The sequence below is a fragment of the Canis lupus genome, chromosome 22 (genome assembly GCF_048164855.1).
Source record: "Canis lupus baileyi chromosome 22, mCanLup2.hap1, whole genome shotgun sequence".
Classification (NCBI taxonomy): domain Eukaryota; kingdom Metazoa; phylum Chordata; class Mammalia; order Carnivora; family Canidae; genus Canis; species Canis lupus.
In genome coordinates, this window is record NC_132859.1 from 587204 (window position 1) to 614129 (window position 26926).

The 26926-nt window shown below is 40.9% G+C and overlaps 2 protein-coding genes across 5 annotated transcripts in view; one reads left to right on the forward strand and one right to left on the reverse strand.

Moving 5' to 3' along the window:
- The window catches only part of GFM1 (G elongation factor mitochondrial 1), a 52101-nt gene that overhangs the window by 8794 nt on the left and 16381 nt on the right, over nt 1–26926 (reverse strand). For 2 of the 3 annotated variants that reach the window (XR_012014604.1, XM_072792114.1), the window contains exons 10-17: nt 26015–26116; nt 24391–24447; nt 21086–21223; nt 20148–20230; nt 10639–10801; nt 8538–8682; nt 2965–3125; nt 2146–2199 (exon numbers count right to left, since the gene is read on the reverse strand). Coding sequence is in view for 2 of the 3 variants with exons in the window: in XM_072792114.1 (XP_072648215.1) it covers nt 2146–2199; nt 2965–3125; nt 8538–8682; nt 10639–10801; nt 20148–20230; nt 21086–21223; nt 24391–24447; nt 26015–26116 (903 nt within the window). In the remaining variant the exon portion in view is untranslated. Of the gene's footprint in view, nt 1–999; nt 2006–2145; nt 2200–2964; nt 3126–8537; nt 8683–10638; nt 10802–20147; nt 20231–21085; nt 21224–24390; nt 24448–26014; nt 26117–26926 lie in introns of those variants that run through there. The other variant, XM_072792115.1, reaches the window with a different exon arrangement.
- On the forward strand, nt 14222–22339 carry LXN (latexin). 2 transcript variants are annotated; one of them, XR_012014605.1, is made up of 7 exons: nt 14222–14710; nt 15122–15184; nt 16444–16621; nt 16855–16991; nt 19454–19516; nt 19790–20077; nt 21483–22339. XR_012014605.1 is itself a non-coding variant. In XM_072792118.1 (6 exons), exons 1-6 carry the CDS (start codon nt 14582–14584, stop codon nt 19886–19888), a joined length of 669 nt encoding a protein of 222 aa, XP_072648219.1. In that variant the 5' UTR covers nt 14246–14581; the 3' UTR covers nt 19889–20112. The 2 variants fall into 2 exon arrangements, 1 of the variants encoding a protein (XP_072648219.1); XM_072792118.1 differs by lacking the exon at nt 21483–22339 and having other exon boundaries at nt 14246–14710; nt 19790–20112.

Here is a 26926-nt window from a genome sequence, read left to right on the forward strand (position 1 = left end):
CATAAAAAAACCTCATTTATGAATACTCTCATTAATTTTTTTCCTTGCTACAGACTGTGGTTGCTAATGTGGTCTTCACCAATTAAAACCGAATTAGCAAGAGATGGCGGTTCTGGCCTTAGATCTGTCCCTATGTCATTACACTCTTGTCACTCCCACCAGCCAGGACTGTGTTTTTGCCTATGAAATGCTGGTGTTGGATTAAGTATCTAGGTTTTTTTAATAAATAAGCAAAATGTTTAACAAGTGAAAAGCACATCAAAATTTATTCGTCTTCCTAACTGTTGGCAATAGCCAGAGAAACTGTGCTAAATTCTAGGAAGGCATTTCCTCATCAGGAAAAATTTTCAAAGTCATTGTCAAACACCAAAGCATTTCAACAAAATTGATTGCTGTTCAACAAAATAAAAAAATAATCAACAAAATCAGGTCTGATGATACTATAGCAACAGACATATTCCTGGGGAAAATGCATTTGGTTCGATGAATACAACTAATTATCAACTTGAAAATTTAACAAGCTGTGTGGTCTTGGACAGGTTATTTACCTTCTCTGTGCTTTTGCTTCTTCTGTTACAAAATGGACATAGTAATAGTACCCACTTTCACTGGGCTGTGAAAATGAAATTAGATGATGCATCCAAAGCATTTAACAGATACTTTGAAAACATGCTCAATACTTCAAAAAATCTTTCTCTAGAAACCTTAAGTTATAAAAAGCCAAACCTATAAATCAAGAAAAAGAAAGGAATTTAAAAGTTACGTTATTTCTATTATCCTCTTAAGGGAAAGGACCAGGAAATTTGTCACATCAGATGATTTTGGGATGAAGAAATCCTAAACAGGGTAGAGCCTTCCCAGAAAGTCCAACCTATTCTAGAAACAAAAACTTAACATTTGTTCTTTCACAACATCAATGAATACAGTGTAATGATAAATTCCAGCAGACTCAAATTCAACTGGTGTTTACCAGGTGACTGAAAATGACCAGGCAGCTACTACATAAATTATATTTTATTATTCAGAGTTGGAGAAACACAGAATGAACACGGGTAAGAAGAGCATAGGCAAAGGTCTGCTTTTCATTTTAAAAGGTCCACAAGAAACTAACATAAAAACAGGCAATTATAACTTTGCAGAAGCCACAAAGTGATGCAATCACCTATATATAAAACAGCTAGAAATTTACTAGCCATCGTAATATCCCAATGAAGAATCTGATAAATGTTCTCTACTGAGAACATGTGAAATCCACTCTTAAAAAAATCTTGTTGCAGTGTGCGTTGGTGGTATAGTGGTGAGCATAGCTGCCTTCTACAAAAGCCTGCTCATCAAAAGAGGACACTCCAAGAAGCGTCACGATATATGCAACTTAGCAAAACAATAATTTAAAAAATTAATTATAGAAGTATGAGGCATAAAGCAAATATGACAAAATAAATTATGTGATGAACAAATTGTTAACAAGACTGTTCATTACTGAGTCTCAATGCAAAACATGGGTGTCTGTTCTTTGTATTGTTTCTTTTAGCTTTTTCTCTATGTTGAAAATTCTTAGCATAAAAAATTCAGAAGGGAGGTTTACATACCATGTAAGCTTAGAAGTATCACTGAAATCAGTCTCTTCTTCTCTTAGATGCTAAATATATCTCAGTAATAACCATTATTTTATTTGAGGTTTTTCAATGAACTATGAAACCAATCAACAGAGTGGGACATACGCAGAATTATCTTTGAATATAACGGAAGCTCCTGAATATACTAGGAAGGACCTCTAAATTTTGTTTCAGCCTGAATCCATCCCACCAGGGTCCATTAAAGTATCTGGATCTTGCAGATACAGTTGCAGCCAGTCAACCTAGCATGAAGGAAGTTAGTTCTTGGCTTTTCCTTTTTTTACAGGAAGTTGACCTGTAGCTTCTAAGTACTTATTGACGAGGTCCTCTTGCGTGGACGGTGAACATGGCTGATACCTGCAGTACTCCATTGTGTATTCCCCCTTTCCCTAAGGCGTCAAAAAAAAAAAAAAAAAGAAAACCAAGATTTTGTTTGTTTTGGTACATCTACCAAGGTAGTCATGCAAAGACAGGAATTCACGTATTTGACACCGTGTGGGGTGGTTTCTTAAAGAGCACACCTGCTTACCTCTGTGCATGACCTAAGTTCAGTGGAGTAACCAAACATTTCGTTTAGAGGCACCTGAAAACAAACAGAGTAGATAGTACTGCTTATTGAAAAATATTTTTGAAACGTACAGAAAAAGCCTTGGGCATTTAATGCCCTTAGACTTCGATTTCTAATAATTACTCCTGATTTAAAAGAATTACAAAGCCAGAGAAGTATTTTTGTTTTACTGAATGTAAAAAAAAAAAAAATCTTATTTAAAAAGATTAATGTGACAGTCACAACCAGAAACCAAATCTTTCCGTTTCACAGGGCGAATCACACGGACGGCCTTCCCCCTCATACCCACTCCGCACTCTGGCTGCAGCTCAAGCACAGAGAAGTGCTTCTGTGAAAATGTTACTACAACTTTCCTCTGGACACCTCAAGAATATGCTGACAGCAGTGTCTCCTAGGAGGCCTTGTGCAATGTGATACACACTTTCACCCATGAGATGTAAATAAAGTACAGGCAATGGAACTCAATTATTATCCAGTAAATCAGACATAACATGATAAAGCAGCTACAGAAATGAAACTTGTAACAAGAAAGATAACTTTTATACATCTAAGAAAATGACATATTCACAAAGCCCCACAGAAATCCTATTTGTAGCTTTTGCATTTAAGAGTTGTCCTAACAGCAAATTACAGAAATTGCCACACATACCTAAGCCCAAAATACAACACTTGAATAGCTAGGAAATATGTGTCAGGTTGCTCTACACTCTCTGAATGCTGCTCTACAGTCTCCCTCTGTGGTCACTAAAAGTAAGATCATCAGTGCCCAACAGTACTTACATCTGCATACAGCGTAAAGTAGTCCTCAATCCCATCTTGTCCTGTGATTACACCATGGCGCCGGTTAATTCCTGCGATCACCTGTCCCTGAAATTCATTTGGGGCGATAACTTCCACAGACATAATAGGTTCAAGAATACATAATGTTGCATTTGCCAAAGCTGGATTAAAAAAAATACAATAATTAGTTTATTAATCTTTAAATAAATGGAAACTCTTTCCTACCCAGATACATAAAAGGGAGAGTGCTCTCCAAAGGCACACACATGAGTGATGAGGTTAAGATATTTGACCTGGACTCTTTTTTTCTAGTAGTGGTTAATAGTCATTCTCCTAAAAAGGAAATTCCAGTAAGACAACACATAATTACAGTATTACTATTTCTATTACTATATTTTTATCCTTAAACATTACTAAGCTGCAGAGACTATAAAAGGGGTCTTTAAACAACATTCAATCAAGTTCTTTACCATCTAAATTATCCAGTTGAGGATTACTTATTCTCTCCCACTGTCAAGTCTTTAACCAGGTAAACCGATTACCTGGTTGGTCCCTGGAAGATAGTTATTTTTAACTATAAGAGAATAACTTTTATCATATATTAGAATTTAATAATAAGTCACACCTGAGATGTGTCTTTCCTTTTCTAGGTTAAATAATTTCAACATGATTAAGAATTAGAAGACCAAGTTTCTAGTTTCTCCTCTGACCCTAACAAGTTATACATGTCTTTCAGAAAAACACAGTATGTCCAGCCCTCAAATTTCTTCACCTACAAAATGAAGACAGATTTAGGCACTCAAATGTGTGTGTCCAAGCTTATTTTTTTATCTCCCTTAATACATAACTAGAACACTTCTCAATTGTGACAAATACTGACTGTGGAGAGGATATAAAAACATTTCAAATGTTCATATTTAATTTGTATGTTATGATGGTGTGGAATAATGCTGCAGCCTCAGAATGGATGCATTATCTCTAAATAAAGACTTTAAGCAAAACACAGAAAAGACGACAAAGAAAATATTTTAAGATAATCATAGCTTTCTGGGCACCAATTTGTTTATGATAAATTAATCAGCAATCACTCTTACACAAATTTATTCAAGCACTTCTCTTAAAGACACTATTAGCTTAAGTGCAATAACTGTAAAAACAATTTAATATGCTTGGATTTCTTTGAAATATTTTCTAATTCAAATCATAGCTCAGATCTACCTTTGATTAATTAATCCTAATTAGTGAATTTTGTTCTAAAAAGAGAAGTAACAGAACTTTGCAGACTCCTATTCTTCATCAGCTAAGCCCCAAAGAACCCTCCCAGACATCTAAAGCACCAGACTAACAATTCTGGACTGCAGAAATAGCTCTATTTCTTGTAACATCTTGGGTTACTCCCTGGCTCAAAATAAACACAATTAATGCAAAAGGCACCCCGGAAGACAGATGTGAGCAGACATAGGAAGATTTAGTACACATTACCTCTGCTTCCAGGAGGTCAGTGACATAAAAGAGCTAGACTGTGAAAGGGTCATATTTTAATTTTTTTAAAATTTATTCATGATAGACATTGAGAGAGAGAAAGGCAGAGATACAGGCAGAGGGAGAAGCAGGCTCCATGCCGGGAGCCTGACGCGGGACTCGATCCTGGGACTCCAGGATCGCGCCCTGGGCCAAAGGCAGGCGCTAAACCGCTGAGCCACCCAGGGATCCCAAAGGGTCATATTTTAAAGGAAGGAAGGGCCAGGTGTACGGTGCCCATCACTTAATTGCTGGGGATGTCCTGTCCAGTTCTCAGTTTCATATTCTCTCATCTAGCTCCTTTCAGCTTCCCCTTTTCCCCTAAATTCACCTCTTGACTCTGTTCCAAAGAACCTCGTCCTTATTCACGCCTTCTTCTAACCCGCTGTGACTAGACTGGAGTTAATTCACCCTGCAGTATTCAACAGTCCCACGGCAGCCCACCCCTAAAAGCAAGGTTTCCTCAAGCAGATCCACGTGTTCTACGGCTTTTTAAGACAGTTAAGAAAAAAAATACCATCATCATCACAGGAACTTTTAAGCCTGAACTGGTGAGAAGAGGTGGTAGGTAATATTTTTATTTTAGCCCACTAGGAGTAACGTTGGTAACACCAGGCCAGGTGCTAAAGGGGCCGTATGAGGTGGTGGTCACTGGCTAGGACTCTGGGCTGGGCTTAACTCTCAGCTTCACCACTGTCACGTAACGTTGAGCCATTCAATTAACTACTCAAGAGTCCTAATTTTCTCAACTGTAAGGTCACTGTGAACATAAAATATGATAATTCACGTACTCAGCATAATACAGGGCACATAAATGCTCAGGAAATGTTATTACGACCACTCTGAGACAGGAAGCTAGGGAATGGGTGGCACGGCACAGTCCCAGTCAAAGGTAACATGAAGAGTGACTAGCATTCACTGCCCAAGTATGCACGTTTCAAATACATCCTTATTTTTAATTTTACATTCTCTCATATAATATTGTGGACTTACTGTCTCCAAGGAGCCTGGGGGAAGTTCCTATGACTTGCTCATTTCCACACGGTAAGTATGGAGCAAAGCTGGGGTTTAATCTCAAAGTCCTCCACGTGATGGGGCAAGAGGTCAAAGAAAGGGCACAGTCAAGCTAAACGAGCTAACCTTTGCTAGTCTAGGCCTTCATTTCTCTTGTACAGCGGCTTCTGGGGAGACCAAGCATAGTGCTCTAAAACCTGGCCACAGAAAATGATGGCAATAGTCACATCCGTCAGGTGGAACATGCCCAAACAGAACATTCACTTTCAGATTTCAGCTTTAGTTCCATCACTGATTAATCTCAGGGACCAGGTTTACACTGTGACAACACAGTTTGTTTTCATTTTTTTAATGAAAAAAAACAAAAGAGAATTTGAACTATTTTTCTTCCCATTTTGATAACAAAGAATAGCTTGTAGGTCTAAGCTATTATGACACTGGGCTCATTTATCAACATTTTCACCCCAAAACTCTCACACTGTATTCAACAGAGGTATATGCATGACAAGATGATTTTCTTACTGAACTAAGGAAAGTTTCCTTTCACCCTATACACATCTGTCTTTCAATCATGGATGACTGAATAACAGATGAAGAAACAGGAAAGAAATTCATTTTCATGCTAGCACCCTGCTGATTTGCACGTTTATCTGGCAAAAAAAAAAAAAAAAAGTAATTCTCAATTACTACCTATCTAGTGCTTTTCCTTTGCACACCCACCAGGCAGTTAATCATATTTAATGTTTGTGCACTTCAATAATTAAAAAGAAAATGGCACATATTCATCTCTTTAGCTAATATTCACAGACATATACACTGTTTTCATGGATACTGTGTGTAAATTATGGGCATCTACCCCTACACTTATAGTTCATACAAGAGCAATTAAAAAAGATGATGACGCTCTTTGTTAACAGACGACCGTACCAATTATCTGGCTTTGTGTAAACTCTATCTCCAGGAAAGCATATCAATTTCCAGTCAAGAATTGGCATAGAAAAATTGATTTGTAATTTAGCTGTGCTTGTAAGAAGTACTGTAATATGTATGTATATCAAATCATCAAATACATATTTAAAATACCTTATAATTTTGTCAATTACATTGCAATAAAGCTGACAAAAAGTACAAAAGTGATTACAATTAATTTAAGATTTACTAAAGTGGTAAACACCCGAGGGCAAAAGAGGCAGGCATTTTAATGTGAATCATGCCTAACAAAATCTTATTTTCTTAGGACTTAATTTCCCTTTTACCTATCAATGCAACCTTCAGTTTATGACAAGATTTCCAGATCACAGATTTCAACTGGATTTTTAATAGAGAGCTGGCGTAAAGAAAATGAAGCATTTTCGCTCATTTTCACAACTGAGAAACCAACACAAATTAACGGCTGCCATTTAAGTAACATAAGTAATTATGTCAAGAAATGAGCAACCTTCTCCAACCATTGCCCCACACCGATCACAGATGCAAAAGGAAAAACACAAACTCCAAAATTCATGAAGAATAAAAAAAATCGTGATTTACAGAATGCTTAAAAAATGTTATGATTTATCTATTTTTACTGTCCATTTTGATTCCCTTTGATAAAAATGTTTCTGAAATGTTTTGTAAATCGTAATTCTCCAGTGTAAAGATACTTATATATATTATTAATAATGAATATGGAAGAGATCACAAAGAGAATAAATGTTCAGTTTCAAGCTTCTTTATTGAATAACCCTGAGGTCAAATTGCTGTTATTTGCTTTTCTCTTTTAAAAGCAAGAAATCAGATATACTTGCAATTGTTTAGGTTTCTGGTTCATCAGCAATTTAATAGACCTGCTATTCTATGTGGAAAAGGTTGACAAGGCCAGCGGTTTAGCAAGAGGTCTACACTGTAAATAAAGTTTACGGAGTTCTTTCAAAACATGTTGGTATCCTCAAAAAGCCGAAAAGCCTACAATTTCATACATTTAAAAATTTACTTACAAATCTGATTCCCTGACATCTGAATAAGTCACTAAAAATAGCGTAACTAATGTTTCTATAGTATTTCTTAGTCTTCTGAGCACCTCTATCTTCTTTATTAAAAACACAATAGCCAGGCAGCCCAGGTGGCTCAGCAGTTCAGCCCAGGGCGTGATCCTGGAGACCCAAGTCCCACGGGTCCCGAGTCCCACGAGTCCCGAGTCCCACGTTGGGCTCTCCACATGGAGTCTGCTCCTCCCTCTGCCTGTGTCTCTGCCCCCCCCCTTATGAATAAATAAATAAAATCTTTTAAAAAAAGAAAAAAAACCCTCCTCCCCAATAGCCAAAATATGGAAGAGCCCAGATGTTCATCGACAAATGAATGGATAAAGGGGTGGGAAAAAGAAATTTTCTGCCATCAAAGAAAATGAAATCTTACCATTTGCAACAATGTGGATGGAACTAGGGAGTACAATGCTAAGTGAAGTAAGTAAGAGAAAGACAACTACCATGATTTCACTCGTATATGGAATTTAAGAAACAAACAGATGAACAGAGAGGAAGAGAGGGAAAAATAAAATAAGACGAAATCAGAGAGGAAGACAAGCCATAAGAGACTCTTAACCACAGGCAACAAATTAAGGGTTGTGGAGGGCAGGGTGGGGGAGGGGTAACCAGGGGCTGGGAATTAAGGAGGGCACATGATGTAAGGAGGCCTGGGTGTTACATGCAGCTGATGAATCACTAAACTCTACCTCTGAAATGAATAATGCACTATATGTTAATTAATTGATTAAAAAAAACCAAGTGGCAAAACAGAACCTACAGATTATAAATTCAAGCCTATAAAAAATACTAGGTAATTCAGGAGAATAAAGTAGGTTTCTAATTTTGTAAGAGAGAGAACACAGCCATCTACCCTCACTTCAATTCCCTAACTATGTGCCCAGACCTGCCATGGTCCCTGGTGAGCTGCTAAATGCCCTCGGGCGACAAGACTCAACTAGGTACAGGGTCCTGAGGCTCTGAGGGTCACCAGGGAAAACAGACGTGGGTTGCGGCACGTGCCAGGACACAGAATACCTTGTTTCAGGGCACCTTCTCCCGCACGGATGAAAGAGATTTCATTGGAGTCGACCATGTGGTGCGCCCCATCTTGCAGGACGAACCGGAGCCCGGAGAGCTTGTGACCGGAAAGAGGCCCTTTCTCACAGGCGTCCAGAAACCCCTGGCAATGAATGAACACAACTTCTGGAATCAGTGGGTTTCACTTGGAGATACGTCACCAGGAATACTCACACATTCTACTGTTCTGAAGTATTTTTACGGATACCACATTCCACCCTTCAAAAAGAGTCTTTAAAAAGTCGAACAGCTTAACTTTACTATTGCGACATCGAGATGAACAATCCCTTGGAAAAGCATTATCACTTAAAGGTGTGGGCTGGTTTGAAAGTGATGCTGTGAGTGCTAATAACCCTTATCATCTTCAGGAATTATTTATCTCATAACCCATTATACAGACGGCCAGCTCTTAATTTTACAAGGAGGAAACGGGAAAGGCAAGTAAAAGTACCTCCACCAAAACTGGCATTGATTCAACAGCTGCGTGCTGAGCTCCCACGACACACCGATCACCTCCCCGGCAGGTCGCTACGTTACAGCTATGGTGTCATAACACTAAGAAATGCAATTCAACACTAATTTCATTTTTCCTAATGCAGTTCTTTAAAAAAACCCAGCTTCATGAGGTCTGATGAAACACAATAAACTAAACATATTTTTAAACTACAATTTGGTAATTTTGCAATACTTTTTCAGTCCCTTCAACATTAGTAGAGCTCCTCCAATTTAAGTTAGTTTTTCCTGGAAAACAATCACATATATCTGTGTATACAGTACAATGTATTTCTGACACTACAAAACTATAAACTGTGTGTGTGGAAAAAAACTTAAGCTCTCCTTCACCTACATTAATCTTGGAGAACAGAAGATAAAAGTGTGAGAGTGACAAAATAACTGTCTTGTAATAAAGTACAATGAATGAAATCTACTAATCACAAAGAGTCCTACCACCACTTAAACCAAAATTATCATTAGTAAAGATTCCAAGTTAAAAGGGTAAATGAAAACCTAAACATCTCAATATATGAGAACAGACTGTTGAAGATCAGCAACCATCTTAAAACCAGTGACCCAGGAAAGCAAATCAAACACTTACCTCTCGCATGTGCACAGCACTTCATAATTTACAAAGAAATGTCACAGAGCATTATTTGATTCTCAAGGTGGTGGGGGGTTCAGGGTTAAGGTTTTATCTACACTCAGTCTGCAAACGAAGAAGCTGGCTCTGAACCCCATGCTTTACCAAAGAGCACATTCCTCAGCAGCAGAGATGACGGGAGAACTCAGGTGCTGGGAATCTTACCAAATGAGGTGCCACTCGGACAGTAAACTTCAATCTTTCACAAATCTCAAGTGACTGCTACAAATTTTAGTTGATTGCAATTAATGAAGTATGTTCAAATTTGTCAAAAGAAAAATAATAACTATGATTAAGAAACAGAATGAGGGGCACCTGAGTGACTCAGCTGGTTAAGTGTCCAACTCTTGAGGTCAGCTCAGGTCACAATCTCTGGGTTGTGAGATCGAACCCCGCTCTGGGCTCCGTGCTGGGCAGAGCCTGCTTAAGAAATCCACCCCCGCCGAAGCTTATATATCAAACGTGCTTAATAAATAGTTGCTAGTGTATGTCTTTAAAATGCTAGCTACAATTTTGAGATAGTTGGACTAGGAGAAAGTGGTTTAGTCCTCTTAGAGAAAGAACTACTGCTCTGTTTAAAAAAAAAGAAAGAACGAAAAAGAACGATTTCCCCCTTGCTGTCATAGCATGTCTTTATATCTCTTCAACTTAATAAATTGAAGATTAAATCAGATAAAGAAGCAGGACTGTAACTAAAATGAACCATGGAAGACGATGTGATAGAAACAGAACGGGAGGGGTGCCTGGCTGGCTCAGTCAGAAGAGAATGCAACCCCTCTCAGGGTCGTGAGTTCGAGTCCCACACTGGATGTAGAAATTACTTGGGTAAAGAAAACTTAAAAAAAAAAAAAAAAAAAACTATTTTGATTTGATACCTAATAAACTGGTTGAAAAACATGTAATAAAGTTATTTGTTTTTACCTTTTCTACTGCAGGCACAAACTGCTTTGGAACATTTGCCCCAAATGTTTCATCTGAAAACTCCAACTTGGTGTAGTTCTCTGGGTCCAGAGGCTCCAGTACACCTATCACTTTTCCAAACTGGCCTGCACCACCCGATTGTTTTTTATGTGTAAATTCAAACCTGAAAGTGATTTAGGAGGGGGGAAAAAAATCAACACAGCATTATGTTAATTACCAAAATGAAATAATTCCTACTGATCTAAATGAAAAACCACATTTCACCATTTTCACTTTTTCTTTTGAGTACTTTGCCATAAAATCTCATTGTGAAATTTATTTAAAAAGCAATTCTCTCTTTCCTGTTTTTACTTGGCAGTGAGGGTGAGGTTCGACACCAAAGTAATCTAGGGTTTTCTTTAATCCTGCCAATTCTTCACTTCATAGGTAGAAAAGCACAAAGGTTAGAAGTCGGTCTGAGGTTCTTGGTCTAGTAACCTACGTTCCCACGAGCCTATCCTCTTCTTGTGGAATCCCTCCCTTTCCCAGACAAAGGGTTCTCTTCTTAAATCCCTACAACTGAAGACAGTCCCTTGAAAATGGGAACTCTGCAGTTAATTTATTGAGACAGTTTCTATCTGAGCTGACCACATGGACTTTATGGAGTGACGCAATACAAGGGAAGGGAGTTCTGGGGGGATTACCACCTAAAAGGAGTAATGGCAACATAGTGACTAACAAGTCAGTCATTCAGAAACATACAGGGACAGATCAGTGCTTACTTCAAAGCGCTAGTGGCAACAGAAATACAATAGTATGTTCATATACATATTAAACATTTGTGAACATACACTAGTTCACTGAAAAAAAAAAATAGCAGGAGTATTTACTGTCTGCAAAGCATCTCTCCTTTTAAACTGAAACCTTCCTCAAGATAAGATGAGGGGCCCCTGAGTGGCTCAGTCGGTTGAGCATCTGCCTTCAGCTTGGCTCATGAGCCGGGGGTCCTGGGATGGAGCCCTGCCCCTCAGGGGGCTCCCTGCCCAGTGAGGAATCTGCTTCTCCTTCTCCCTTTGCTACTCTCCCTGCTTGTGCTGTCAAATAAATAAATCAAATCTTAAAAAAAAATAATAATAATAATAAAGACCTCAAGATGAAAGAGGCCAGCTGCTTTCAAAATTATCTCCGATAACTGCAGGCAAATGGACACTAATGAGTGTGCTCCTACACACAGATCTATGAGTGCTTTGGAATTACTGAACATTAGTTTTGGTAGGAGATGCCAGCTTGGAATACGTGGGTTTCATAAAAAGCCTAAGTGTGAATGCGCCTTTAAATAATCTCCCAGTTGCCAAGAGATTTGGGATGGGCTGAGAAAAACAAAATGCTGGAAGGTTAATTTTTCTGGGAGCGAAAACAACAGCTATCAGAACTAAGAGAACAAAAGCAGAAGGGAACACAACTGCCAAAGCAGCACAGAATGACGGAAGGGATTCCACAACCGTGGTCCACTGACAAACTGTTGGGTATGCACAAGTTCTCGGAGACATCTAAAATTTTGTTTTCAATTTGACAATAACAAAACATCTATACAAATATACCCTTGACCTGTGCTATCTATGGGGTAATCACTAACCAAGGATGTTTACATTTAAGCTAGAATTTTTAAGATATTTAAATTTAGGGATCCCTGGGTGGCTCAGCGGTTTGGCGCCTGCCTTTGGCTCGGGGCGCGATCCTGGAGTCCCGGGATCGAGTCCCGCGTCGGGCTCCCTGCATGGAGCCTGCTTCTCCCTCTGCTTGGGTCTCTGCCTCTCTATCGTGAATAAATAAATCTTTAAAAAAAAAAAAAAGATATTTAAATTTAGTTCCTCAGTTGCACTAGTCATATTTTAAGTAGTCCACAGTCAAATGTGGGAAGTAGCTACGGTCCAGAGCGGCGCATTGGGACATTTCCATCACTGCACAAAGGTCTACAGGACAGCAGCGCTCTCAAGGGCCAGTTCACAAACGAGTAAGTTTCAGGGGCCACGTCTGAAGCATAATCAAGTGGATGCCAAATAATGGAACACTCGGGTGCCAGGCTTGTGCTAAGCTGTTTTTATGGATTATTTGTTCTTCACCACAACCTATGATGTGTGCACTATTTCTAGCACCATTTTACAGATGAGAAACCTGGGATCAGAGAAGCTACGTAACTTGCCAAACATGATGTAGCTATTAAGTGGCAGAGCCGGGATATGCACTCAAACCAAGTCTCTTAATCAAACATTTTTCTAGAGGGCAGAACACAAACTGATATAACCTGCAAATGAGGATTTCACTTAAACAGCTGTTAGAGGAACAGTATATGAAGACAAACTTTACAGTAACAGACAAGGGACAGAAGAGCTGAGACATCATTCGGTAGGCAGCTCACAGGTGTGGAGGTAGAGAAGAACCCATGCTCCAGTCATCAGGCCACTAGCATGTCATGAAAGGCAATTTTGTTTTGGCAAAACATCATCTCTCACAAAAATATTAGTGTTAATTAGAACTGCGTTGATTTTATGTCTTTTGTAAATTTATTTTGGTTTTAGAGTTGTAAAGTTGCAAGCTGCAGACCTTTTTACTTAGTTTTATGCTCATGCAGTTACATAAAATTATTATAATTAACCTGATCCCAGAGACCTGTAATAATTTTGTTACTTTAAAGGAAACCCATAGGGATGCCTAGGTGGCTCAGTGGTTGGGCATCTGCCTTTGGCTCAGGGTGTGATGGGATTGACTCCAGCATCAGGCTCCCAGTGGGGAGCCTGCTCCTCCCTCCGCCTGGGTCTCTGCCTCTCTCTTTCATGCATAAATAAGTAAGATCTTAAAAAAAAAAAAATAAAGAAAAGAAAAGAAAAAAGTTTTAAAGCACCACAACACATATGCCAACCCAAAGAACTTCCAAAGAAACTTCAAAAATCCGTTTTGAGAAAAAAGTAAAGAATTTCTATTCCAAGATAACAAGCTAAAGGGAAGGTCTGGCCATACAGATAAAAGGGAACCTTCGCTTCCGGATCCTCAGCTAATCCAAGGCCTACACTACAGTCCATTCAAAGGTGAAACAAGAAGGTGACCAAGAAACCTGGAGGACGTGCGCGCCCGCAAAGGTCTGTGCTTGCTTCAGCAGCTTTAAAAAGTCTCTGTTAGAAGTTGCTTCAATGTCCTGCTTTAAGTTCAGTTATGCCTTTTTTTTTTTTTTAAGATCTGATTTATTCCTGAGACACGGAGAGGCGGGGACACTGAGGGGGCGGCAGGCCCGGTGCAGGCCCGGTGCGGGGAGCCGGGAGCCGGGGAGCCAGGGCGCGCCCTGGGCCCGAGGCAGCCGCCCCGCCGCGGAGCCCCCGCCCCCCCCCCCTCCCCCCGGGGATCCCACTGGTCTTGATTCTTGGACTATCATCTTCAAAGTGGTTCAGAAGGTTGGAAGCAGGGTTTAGAGCAGAACGTCACTTCTCTAGGAGCGGCTGGGGAGGGGCGCAGGGCGTGAGCACGCGGGGCGGGGCGGGGCAGGCCCAGGGGAGGGGGAGGAGGAGGAAGGGGGGAGGGGGTGAGGAAGCAGGGGGTGACGTGACTCACGGGCCCAGCTCCTCTGCACTTCGCCCCGGCCCCGCCCGCCCGCCCGCGCAGTGTAGCCGGGGGAGGCCCAGCCCCCTCCCCGCCCCTCCCGGCCCATGGGGGAAGGTGGGTGACGGCCTCGCCCCCTGCCCCGCCCCCTGCGGGAAAGGCCGGGCTCCCGAGGGGGCACCAGCGGCAGGGGCAGGGGCAGCGCGGGAGGGGAGGGGAGTGGAGGGGCGGAGCCGGGAGCCGGAAGGAGGAGGAGGGGAGGAGGCCGCGCCCCCCACCGGGGCCGGCTCCCTCCCGGCTCCCTCCCGGCTCGGTCCCGGCTCCGTCCGTCTCCCTCCCGCCCTCCCTCCCAGCCGCCGCCGCCGCCCCGAGGATGGAGATCCCGCCGACCCACTTCCCAGCCGCGCGGGCGGCCTCGGTGGCCGAGAACTGCATCAACTACCAGCAGGGGACCCCCCACAAGGTGTTCCAGGTGCAGACGGTCGCACAGGCCAGCGTGCAGGTGAGGTCCACGCGGGCCGGGGCCGGGGCCGGGGCCGGGGTCGCCCTTCCCGGACGGGCGGGGACGGGCGGGGACGGGCGGGGACGGCGCCCCGAGCGCCCCGGCGGCTCCTGCCCTGGACCCGCAGCAGCGCCTACATCTGCGGAGGCACCTTCCTCGCGCCTCGGACCACACGAAGGGGAGCGCGGCGTCGGGCCGTCCCCCACTCCCCACTAGGCGGCCTGGCTCCGGGGGGCCTGCCCCAGGGGGTCCATACCCCAGCCCTGCACCCGGCGTCACGCCCAGGGTGGGGCCGCACAGGGCGGGAGCCCTCAGCCCCACAGGCGCCCGCCGCCCCACCGCACGAGAACTGTATTTTCCTGACAACACAAAGAACGAGTTATTTTTGTAATAATCACATTTTCTTAATAGGATATTCCGGAAAAAGGACATAAGTATTGCCTTAAATTTTCTGTGGAAGAAATTATCCAAAAAGTAAGTGGAATGTCCTTTATTATGAAGTAAAATTTGACTCTATAAATATTTTAGATCACCTTTGCGGATCAAATCATAGGATCAACTTGCTCTCTGTTTTTAAAGTTATGAAATCCCTGCCTTGAAAAAAATGAGCATACAGGGTCAGATTATACTCCTTTAAAAATATATTTTGAGGGATCCCTGGGTGGCTCAGCAGTTTGGCGCCTGCCTTCGACCGAGGGCGCGATCCTGGAGACCCGGGATCAAGTCCCCAGTCAGGCTCCCTGCATGGAGCCTGCTTCTCCTTCCTCCTGTGTCTCTGCCTCTCTCTCTCTATCATAAATAAATAAATAAATCTTAAAAAAAACAAACAAACATATATATATGTATTCTGAGATACATGATGTAATTCTGTTGAGCTACTTAGAAAAGACACATTTCAGTTCAAATAAATTTCTTTAACAAATGTCATATATTAGGCCAGTCTGATAGGAACAAATGACGTAATTTACTTTCCAGTCATTATCACTTATGTCTGCCTTCTCAATTTTCCTTCACTCAAAGAAAGCCAGTGCTTTTAGATAAAATATTTATGAGCAATAAAATGGCCAAATGATACCACCATGTTCCTAAGAATCTTTCAGTAATGGGGCAGGGAAATTTTTAAAAATTATATACCTGCCAAACTGTTAGTGAGACAAACTTAAAAGACCCTACAATTTGTTACCTAAGTATCTTAAAATTAGAAAAATAAAGTTAAGTTTGCCCTTTTGTTGAGCATAATTAAGGAGATGCAGGCTGACGTGAGGAGATTTATTAAGATACCTGGGCTGCTAGACAGCCATCTTTCAAGGCAGAACCCATGCTGCTATTTTCTAATTTTACATCTAGACAGATTACTGTATCTGGCTTGAGAATATTTCTGTTATTCAGAAGCAGAGTAAAGAGAGTAATAGACTTAAAAAGTAACCAAAGTCTAAAGGTAGTATGTGAAGTCAAGACTAAAATCTGGCCTTACAAATGGACACCCCATTAATACTAAAATAATAAAGTTTTAAGATGAATTATAAGATTATGATACTCTATAAGTCATAAAAGAAGTTATCTATTTTAGATGCCTTCAAGAAAACTGTTAAGCCAACCTAATTAGCTATCTCTGTCTAGTGTGGAATACCATGGGGGCGGGGGCAACATTTTAAATGTTGTAACTCAAGAATGACAACTAGTGATGCATGGCCATCTGCATCTAAAGATATTTTGCAAAATGTTTCAAACAGCAAGTTACCCTGAACTGCACAGCTGAAGTCCTTTACCCTCTGACGGGACAAGATACCGCACCAGAAGTCAACTTCACATTTGAAGGAGAAATTGGAAAGAACCCAGATAAAGAAGATAACACATTTTACCAAAGACTCAAGTCCATGAAGGAACCACTTGAAGCACAAAATATTCCAGGTACATAAATATGACATGGAGACATTTTTCAACTTTAGCGTTTGCAAAAATATTCATTATGAGTCTAATTCAACACAGGAGGGCCTTGCAAATTTACAGATGCGTGGCTTAACCGAGTCCTTCTGTGCACGTTTGAAGGAAACTCGAACAGGACTTGGAATTTAGATCTCACAAAGGTTTGATCCCTGTGTATGTAAAGGGCTTCCACTTACCAGTGCCATCCCCCTCACCAGACGGTCTCGGGAACGTGCCCCCGGAGATGGAGCCAGTCCGACACCTGGCCTGGGTCGCCTGCGGTTACGTTATATGGCAGAACTCGACGGAGAACACGTGGTACAAAATGGCGAAGATTCACAGGGTCAAGCAAGTGGTAAGTGGCTTCTGTAGCCAGCAGCAGTAAGACGTGTGCGGGCTGAGCCCGCGGCCCCTCAGAGTGGACGGGCGCTGGCCGGGGCGGCGGCCCCAGCGGGGCCACGGACACTGGGGCGGTCCGTTCCTGCGCTCAGCGTCCTAGAGACGAGGGCTCTCGCGATCGAACTTTCGGATTCAGATCCCTATAGCTCTGCAAACGAACCACCTCCGCTTTCCCACTCCTGAAGTGGCAGCCCGGCTGCTCAGGGACGTGCTGGCATTTTCCTGCCCCGAGGATCTGCCGCAACAAAAATCTTAGCCTCTTTTAATTCCTGTGACGCTTGCTGTTTATTTATCATGTTCTTTTATAACCAGTTTAGTCATAATCTGCAGCCTCAGACCTACTGCTGTCCTGGTGATAAGTCTGATAATAGGACCATTCAGAACGGGCTCTTTCTGGTCTTTAGAGAGATCAAGTCAGCCTCACATTTTAGCTTTATGAAGAGGTTAAAAAGAAAAAAATAATAAGGGCAAGTGTTGATGTCTAAATGGATATCAAGAAAAACAGAGTGCCAGTCTTTAGAAACGACAAATACCCACCTTTTGCTTCAAAGTGGATGGACCTGGAAGGTATTATGCCGAGTGAAATAAGTCAATTGGAAAAGGACAAACATTATATGGTCTCATTCATTTGGGGAATATAAAAATTAGTGAAAGGGAATAAAGGGAAAGTGAAAGTATCAGTGAAGGTGACAAAACATGAGAGACTCCTAACTCTGGGAAATGAACAAGGGGTGACGGAAGGGGAGGAGGGCGGGGGGTTGGGGTGACTGGGTGACGGGCACTGAGGGGGGCACTTGGCGGGATGAGTACTGGGTGTTATGCTATATGTTCACAAATTAAACTCCAATTAAAAAAAATAATAATAAAAGAAAAACAGAGTGCAGAGAAACCATAATAAACAGTTTTAGTTCTATAAGAGAAAAGGACGTTCCAAATGACCTCTTTCAGCTTGTTGGAAACAAACTACAAGGCAGCTGGAGCACCTGTGCTCCGCAGGCCTTTGCCACCACTTATTAGACACCCACGGGCCCTGGAGGGCAGGATACCCAATCACAATAGCTAGAATATAATGCTAATACCTAACATAAATACCACAAGAACATTTTAAGAGCCTTTTTTTATTTTTTTTATTTTTAAGTAGGCTTTGTACCCAGCATTGAGCTAACACAGGGCTTGAACTCACGACCCTGAGATCAAGACCTAAGCTAAGATCAAGAGTCAGATGCTTAACCAACTGAGCCACCAAGGCATCCAAACTGAGGAGTTTTTTAATGCCTTTCTATAGATATCAACTTTGGTTACAAATTCCTATTGGGCTACTGAGGCCTCAAATAACTGAGTATCAGGTCTGGATTACAGAGGTTATACAATCATAATCATGGTTTTCAGGGCAGGATTTTGTAGCAAAATATGCTCAAGACAGTGCTAGAAGTTGTATGAAAGAAAACTCCTGTAACCCTTCATCAAAGTTTTAAAGCATTAATTAAAATTTCAGCTGAAAGGTTGACTGCACATTTATAATCAGTATTAACCAAAGGGGCCACAGGAGCTGCCCCTCAGACGCCAGGGCTTGTTTCAATACATTGATTATAAGCCTTAAAGAACCTTGGTTAAGTACAGCAAATCTCTGGTGAATACAGTTTTAAACGATGTGGATGCCGTATTTCTGTGTAGCTAATGGCATAAATACTCTATATGCACAAACCAATAAGCAGCACAGATCGAAGCTTTAATTGCAAAACCATATAACTACATTCATTACATTTTCCTATTTTCAGTTTTTAAAGAGAGAATTTCTATTATAAAATTGGTTCCCTTTAATGTAAACACTCAGTTCAGTAGCTTATTCCTTAAAACGATGCTTTTCTGAATAATAGAAACAATGAGGAATCTTAAATGACAAACTTTAGATCATAATGCTCTGAAGTAGCTACCACAACTCAGAACCTAAAAGGGGTGTACAATTTTTAGAGTAACAGATGAAATAGGATTTTAAAATGTAGTTTGAGAGAAAACTTATTCATAAGAACATAGTTTTTCTCTTTTTTTTTTTTCTTTCTTTCTTAAGAGATAGAGAATAGGCACAGGCATTGGGTAGGATGGGAGAGGGAGGGAGAAGGAATCTCAAGCAGGCTCCACACCCAGTGTCGGCCCGATGCAGGGCTCCATCTCATGACCCTGAGATCGTAACCTGAGCTGAAACCAAGAGATGGACACCTAACCTGCTAGCCACCCAGGTGCCCCAAGAACACAGTTTTTCCGATCAGGCTAATTAAACTATAACATTCAATTTTTATTTTTACTTATTAAATTATTATCTATTATTATCTAGTAACAAAAGCTGAATTTTAAAATGAACATATCATTTTTGCCAAAGATACTAAGTTTTAAACACCAGGTTTTTATTTTTTATGACAGCAAAGAAATGATGACTTCATTGAGTTAGACTACACTGTTCTACTTCATGACATTGCATCTCAGGTAAAGTATCATTTACCTTTATTTGATGAGACTTTGAAAACTAAGACTTGTTTTATAGCCACAGTGTATGTCTTATTAATTTTGACTCTAAACCAGAATCCATGTAAATTAATACGGACACTAGGTTCAAGTATATTATACTTGTAGCCATTTAGCTTCTTTTTTGCTGTTCTTTTTAAGGACTGTTTTGTCTCTAATAAAATCTAAACCCAACATTGTTTTCTTAAAATGTTTTCTGAATTTTACCACAGCTTTAGTTTCTTTTACTTGCAGGAGATTATTCCTTGGCAAATGCAAGTTCTCTGGCATCCGCAATATGGTACTAAAGTCAAACATAATACCCGTCTGCCAAAGGAAGCACAACCGGAATAAATGAAGACCCTATCAATGACGTGTGCTTCCTTTTAATGATGTGTATGCCAGTCTTCACTGATACCTACATGGTGCCATGCAAATCCCAAAGTGTAACTTGGTATAAATGTCTTCGTTACAGTATGGAACCATATAGATTCCACACAGTACAGAGTATCATGATGTAAAAGTGTCCCAACGCTAATAGTGGTATGTATATCCCATAATAAAAAGCTTCAATTACAGCCTCACAGCCTGTTTAATTGTGTTGCATACTTACGGGACAGGGGCAGTAATGGTCTCTCTGAAGGCAACTTTCGGCTTTCCTGTGACACAAGGACAGCCATATTCTCTTTCCATCCTCTAAAAAGAACAGAGGGGAGTTAATTTTTTCATGTGCTTAAAAAAATAAACTGAAAGAAGAAAAAATCCTAAGACTCTTAACTGCCTCTGAAGTACTCATTTAAATATGATTAAAATGATAAATCTCAAATCACTTAGGTATCTTAGAAAGGTTAGAAACATCGATACAAACTACTTTTAAAGATTTTATAATCAATTCTAACTTAGACTGTTTAACGGACACTTGCCTCTAGTTAATTCAATCACCAAAACTTCACCTTTGTTACATATTCTCTGGAATAGCGTATGCCAGAGTTTTCTACTATCTTAACTTCAAAAATATGATCGCGAGAATTTTTTATCATTTGTCAAATAGCTTTTGTTTTCATTCATAGATATAGAAGACCTTTCCTAGCAAAAGTACAGCCTATCTACTCTTCCTGTATCTATATTCTAATAATCTTCAAGTACTGACTTGAGAAGAAAATAGGCAAGAAATGGCCTCAAGAGTGGGTACTTCCCGGCCAACTTCCTCAGCAGGTCTCTTCCTGCAGACTGTCTCCCTAAGGCTGGGACCAGGATTCACTTGACCTAGGGGTGGATGGATGACCTAGGGGTGGATGGATGATCTTATCGCAAATAACTTGATTTGGAGTCGTGATTCTAGGAGTCTGCAAATGTTTTACAAATAAAAAGATTCAAAAATCAAGAAAAATTAATTTGTAAGAGACAGTAACATTTGTAACGTAAATGGATGCAAACCAGAATGAAGTCTGAAGAATCACTATTAGTTTGCAGTCATTAGACTAAGAATCATTGACTTGTAACAAAACACAGACATATATAAAATGAATTTAATTCCTTGTGACTCATTACCTGAGCATAGATTTCTAGGTGTAATTCTCCCATTCCAGATACAATGGTCTCTTTGCTCTCATTGTCGAAATGGACTTTAAATGTGGGATCTTCTCTTGTAAACCTGCCAATACCTTTTGAAAATTTTTCCAGATCATTCTTTAAAAAAAGAAAGTCATTACACATTTTACTAAGCATAATAGGCAATAGGATGATTGAAAGAACTTTACTAAATGACATCAAATACATGAACAGTTAGGAAATAGCAGTGACCCCTCCCCAGTTCCTAGGCCAGACCCTCTCAGTACGGGAGCTTGGACACCATACAGTCAAGAGGGCTGGCAGGATTTTCTTTCCGTAACAAGATACAAAACAAGAGTCCGAGACTCCACTCTGCCCTTTCCTGTTGTATCCTTAGGTGTACAGAAACTGTCCATCTGTGGAAAACTGCCCGTGGAGAGAGAAGAATTGTGTTACTCTGCTACATTCTAGAAATGGTATACATAATCAAAGGAAGCAGCGTGTTTACCAAGACCTGATTGTAGCTCCAAGCAGGCCACGGAAGACCAAAAGGAAGGCAAATGACACGGAGACTTCTCCTGTTCAAAACAACCTGCCTGGAGGCACCTTTATGCTCCTTAGATAGAATTCCATACCTGGTAGGTAGAAGTATGGTCCCCTGAGGATGTGCCCTAATCCCCCCAAACTCGGGACTGCTACTTTATGTGGTGACAGGGACTGCGCAGAAATGATTAAAGTTCTAACTTTGAGATGGGAAGATTACCACGAAGAACTGGGCTGGCCCAATGTAATCACACAAGCCTTTAAAAAGGAAGAGGAATACAGAAGGAGAGCTTGCATGAGGAAGGAGAGGCAGAGGATACTTGAAGCACATAAGGGACTGATTTCATGGCTGAAGATGGGATGGGGCCACGAGCCTGGGAAAACGGGTAGCCTCTAGAAGCTAAAAAAAAGAAAAAAACAAAACAAAACAGGCCCCAGGTGACAGTCACCAAAGAAATGGGGACCCCAGTCCTAACAGCCACCAGGAGCTGAATTTTGCCAATAATCTGAGTAAGCAAAAGATAAAAGGTCCCCTTGAGCCTCCAGAAAGAACACAGTCCTGTCAGTATCTTGATTTTAGTCAATTAAGAACTATGTCAGAGGGATCCCTGGGTGGCGAAGCGGTTTAGCCTTTGGCCCAGGGTGCGATCCTGGAGACCCAGGATCGAATCCCACGTCGGGCTCCTGGTGCATGGAGCCTGCTTCTCCCTCTGCCTCTCTCTCTCTCTCTCTGTGTGACTATCATAAATAAATTAAAAAAAAACAAAACAAAAACGATGTCAGATTTCTAACACCATAAAATAAATACATTTGTGCTATCTTAAGCCACCAAGCTTGTGGTACGCTATGGCAGCAACAGGAGACATACCCTGAATCACCAGTACTTAACAGCTATCACGTGTGCATGGAACTGTGCTGTAGGTTTTGAATATGTACTTCAAATTCTAACCACAATGCTGCAAGACACAATTACCCACATTTTACAGGTGAGGAAACTAGATGTAGAAAGGCTGAGTGACTTGTTCAAGACCACAGAGCTAATGCATGGCAAAGCTGGCACCGAATCCTGGGTTAGTCTCTCTGAAGTCTTTTGCCTTTTCCCTACACTAGCCAGGTACTCTCAACTAGAAGATCATCCTTGCCCCCATTACCAGGATTCACAGCTTGATGCAGTGAGTGACTTCATTATATATATTTTTAAAGATTTAACGAGAGACAAGAGAGAGAAAGAGGCAGAGACCCAGGCAGAAGGAGAAGCGGGCTCCCTGCCCACAGGAGCCCAATGCAGGACTTGATGCCACATCCCGGGATCACGACCTGAGCCGAAAGCAGCCGCCCAACCGCTGAGACACCTAGGTATCCCATGACCTTATTATTTGATTTAATTTACTCCAGCAAGCAGACAACCTTGAGATACCAAATAACCTTTTAGATATTGATGCCTTTGATTTCCTTTCATTGTTGTGAACTATCAACAGTTAAATATCTTACATATACTCTGAATTGGGAATGAAGAAGCATAAATCACTCCCTGATTATTCAGGGAAAAGAGAAAAGCAAGTTAGCAAAACACCTGGAACTGTGGCATTTCGCTGTGTAGTAAGATGCAAGGTTTGCCTTTCTTCAAATTTCTTCCTCCCTCAACATTCTTTTTTCAACACTGAGTATGGAAAAGCTCATTTCCTCAAAACAGAGGAAGAAGCACCTGTTACTGTATTCATTCACAAGACAATACATCAGAGTATGTTCAGTAAACAATAGTTCCCAGATAAGAGGTCATAACATGTTCACTCAATGCATGAATGAATTCATTGCAATTTACCATATTAACATGACTGTTATGAATGTCAAAGCAACTTAAGAACTCAAACGATTACCGTAGCAACGTGAATTATTCCAACAGCAGGACGAATTCCAGTGGCAGTAATGCCAGTGAGACCCTATTCAAGCAATTCTGGTTTCATAAAAAGCTAAATGACATCAAATCCAACCATAATACCATTATATTTGAAACTGAGAAAGGGGTGCCTGGGTGGCTCGGTTGGTTAAGTGACCAATTCTTGATCTCAGCTCAGGTCTTGATCTCAGGGTCCTGAGTTCAAGCCCATTAGGCTCCACTTGGGTGTGAGGCCTACTTTAAAAAAAAAAAAAAAAAAAGGGATGGGGCACCTGGGTGGCTCAGTTGGTTAAGCATCTACTTTCGGCTCGGGTTATGATCCCAAGGTCCTGGGATTCAGCCTCACATCAAGCTCCCTGCTCAGCAGAGAGTCTGCTTCTGCCTTGGCCCCTTCCCCTTTCTCCCGCTCTAAGTAAAATATTTAAAAAGAGAAAAAGTCCCGTTTGCAGGTTTTCCATGTTATAACCATACACTTCCTAACTACCACATATCCAGAGATGTATTATCACTCATGAGGCAATTAATCTATGCAGTTATTTAATATACTTCATTAAGGTTTTACTACAACTTAGGACAAACTTTCCTTTTTCCCCTTTTCCATTCCTTTATGATCTGAATATAGGAAAATATTCTTACCTCTTTGGAGCCAATGATACTGTAAAGAGTTAGCACAGTCTTGTGCCCATTTTAAAACCATCAAAATTTTCAGTATAGTGAGAACTAATTACTACCAACAGACTGATCTCAATACCAAGAAACCGTAAGATTACTGGTTATCACAAGGTAATTATGTGTATTGTGGAGAAAGATGGAAAAGAGCTCAAGTTTTTATTGCACTCTACTGAGAATGAAACCGAACTCCTACCTTGTTAGAAGGCTTCATTGCTATTGAAATGACAGGGTCAGGAACATGAATTGACTCCTAAAATATTTTTTAAAAGAACAGAGAAGAATTCTAATACAGTACTGTTTGGGTCAGAGATGGATTAATTTAATATGCTACTTACAAAAGAACAAAGGACAAATATTTGTCAACATTTTTAGGCTAGCCAATATATATCATGCTCTGCTTTGTATTAAATATATTAATATGACACATTAATAAGTGCATACACTTACATGATCTCTTCCCTCCCAAAATAACAAAAATAGTTTATTAACTGTTTAAGGCCTTAAGTTTATTGACACATTCACTTTAAACATAATCCTACTGAACCCAAATGCGAAGATGTGGAATTCCTATTGGCTAGTGGCCACATGTGCTGTTGCTGTCTTTTGATAAGCTACTTTAATCAAAATATACCATGACCACTGATTAATCAGAGAAAGGGCACTAGATTCTTTATACACGATACCTCATTCAATCAATCACAACTCTAACCAGCAGATACCATCCCCGTTTTACCAATAAACCATTAAAAGCTTGGAAAGAAGACAAAATAACTTGGATAGGTGGGACTCTATCAAGGTCTATTTGTTTCAAATCTTAAGCACTTCCCACAACCTCCAGTCCCTCACATTACTAATTACAAGTATTCAGAGAAGACCTTATACACGATACTTGTTTACAAACCACGAGCCTTCTCTAGATCCCACAGAAAACGGTATAGATTTTTTTGTATCTTAAATCAACATGTAGAACCACAGACACTAGAGAATATTTTATACCTAAAAAGTTAAATGACAAATTTATGAATTCATCACGTAACACTGAACTATTACAGTGCTCATCTGTTAGGGGTGGACCAGTTTTTAACATAAATGACCTACTCTAAATTCCTTCACTGCAAATTACCCATCCCCCTAGGTCCTCATATTCTCTCTTCACTGAATTCAGGAGAGGGACCACCCTCATGAACAGATGATCACACAGAGCACCTGCTCTCCTACCACGGCAAAAAAGGGAAGTGGATGAAGGGAATTCAAAGGCAGGAACTCTTTGAGCAAAGGCAGGAACTCTCCCTTTGGGATCCCTCAGTAATGAAAAGGGACCCTAAGTTCCATGGGGCAGGCTGTATGTAGTAGGTCAGATGTTCTAATTGCACCTTCCCTTTGAGTAAGGTTCTATTCTGTGATCCCCCAGTCTACATGGTACAGTTTTCGGGGGGACTGAGGCAAGGGTCCACTCTGTTAAATTACACTAAGTGTCAGTCCACTGGGATTAGCCTGATTATGGTGACGGGAATTAGAGGCATCAACCACGGGTAGGCAGATCTCAGGGTAGTCAGCGCCACACAGTTCAGGTGTAGCTAGTGGAGATTTTTCCCCTCCACGCTAAACCGTAGAGTACTGTGGAATTAAGAAAAACCAAGTAGGTTAGCTTACACAGAGCACTTGTCTAATGACATCCAAGGAGCCATGACAAATCTATACTGATGCCTGTGGAAATAAAACTTCTGTGACTGTTTTTCTTAAGTACTAAATGTGCTATATAAAAACACAGACTTTTAAAACTCAAGTGATAAACAGCTTTGAAATTAAACACATACCATGGAAAGGCCACTGTTATTTCTGTTTGTGAATGTGTCTCCACTAGCACAGTCAATGCCAAACAATGCACAGATGTCTCCAGCATACACTTCCTCGACATCCTAAATAAACAAATAACACAAAGTAAGACTTGCAGGGAATACAAATCGGGACATGGTAACTGAAAAGCAATCACACAACAAACACCTAGTTCGTACAAAAACATGGCCGAGTCTCACCAGGAATTCCACGGAGAATGAATCCGCTAGAACCAATGTGATACCCTAACCCAACCAGGGCAAGATACATCTTGAATAGGGCCTCTATTTGGACCACACCTCAACTGACAAGACTTTAATGGAAACTCAGCTATGGCATCCTTACGTGGAGGACCTGTAGTCCCGACAGAACACGTCTCTCACTTCTAAAGTTATTTCTACACATCAAAAAGGATGTATTCCATGTGCTGCCACAGTCAAACAATGAGTTACGTATGACAAAGACGAACATGGAAAAACTGCAAAGGGAAGTTCTGAAAACAAAGGCAGGAGAATTCAGCCCATTGTACTTAAAATAATCTTAATTTTTCACAGATGCAAGCAGTCATGTAAACACAGGAAATTTAAGAACAAAGCACTGGTGCCTCTTAAGCTTCCTAGTTTTTGTCCATTTATACTGACAGTCCATTCATAACAGCTGTGGCTATGAATGAGCAAGCGTGCCTGAGCCTCTAACCGTCCCGCAGATGTAAACATTAGCTTCTGCTCATAAAAACATCTGTGACAATCACTAATCCTCGACCATGCCCCCTGCTGCCTGTCTCACAAAATAGCAATACCATCCAATTCTGAAAGACTGCTTATTCATCTTCCAGGAGAGAGAGAGTTATGACTACCACATATTTCTGAATGGTGTTAAGATTTTGCTCAGGC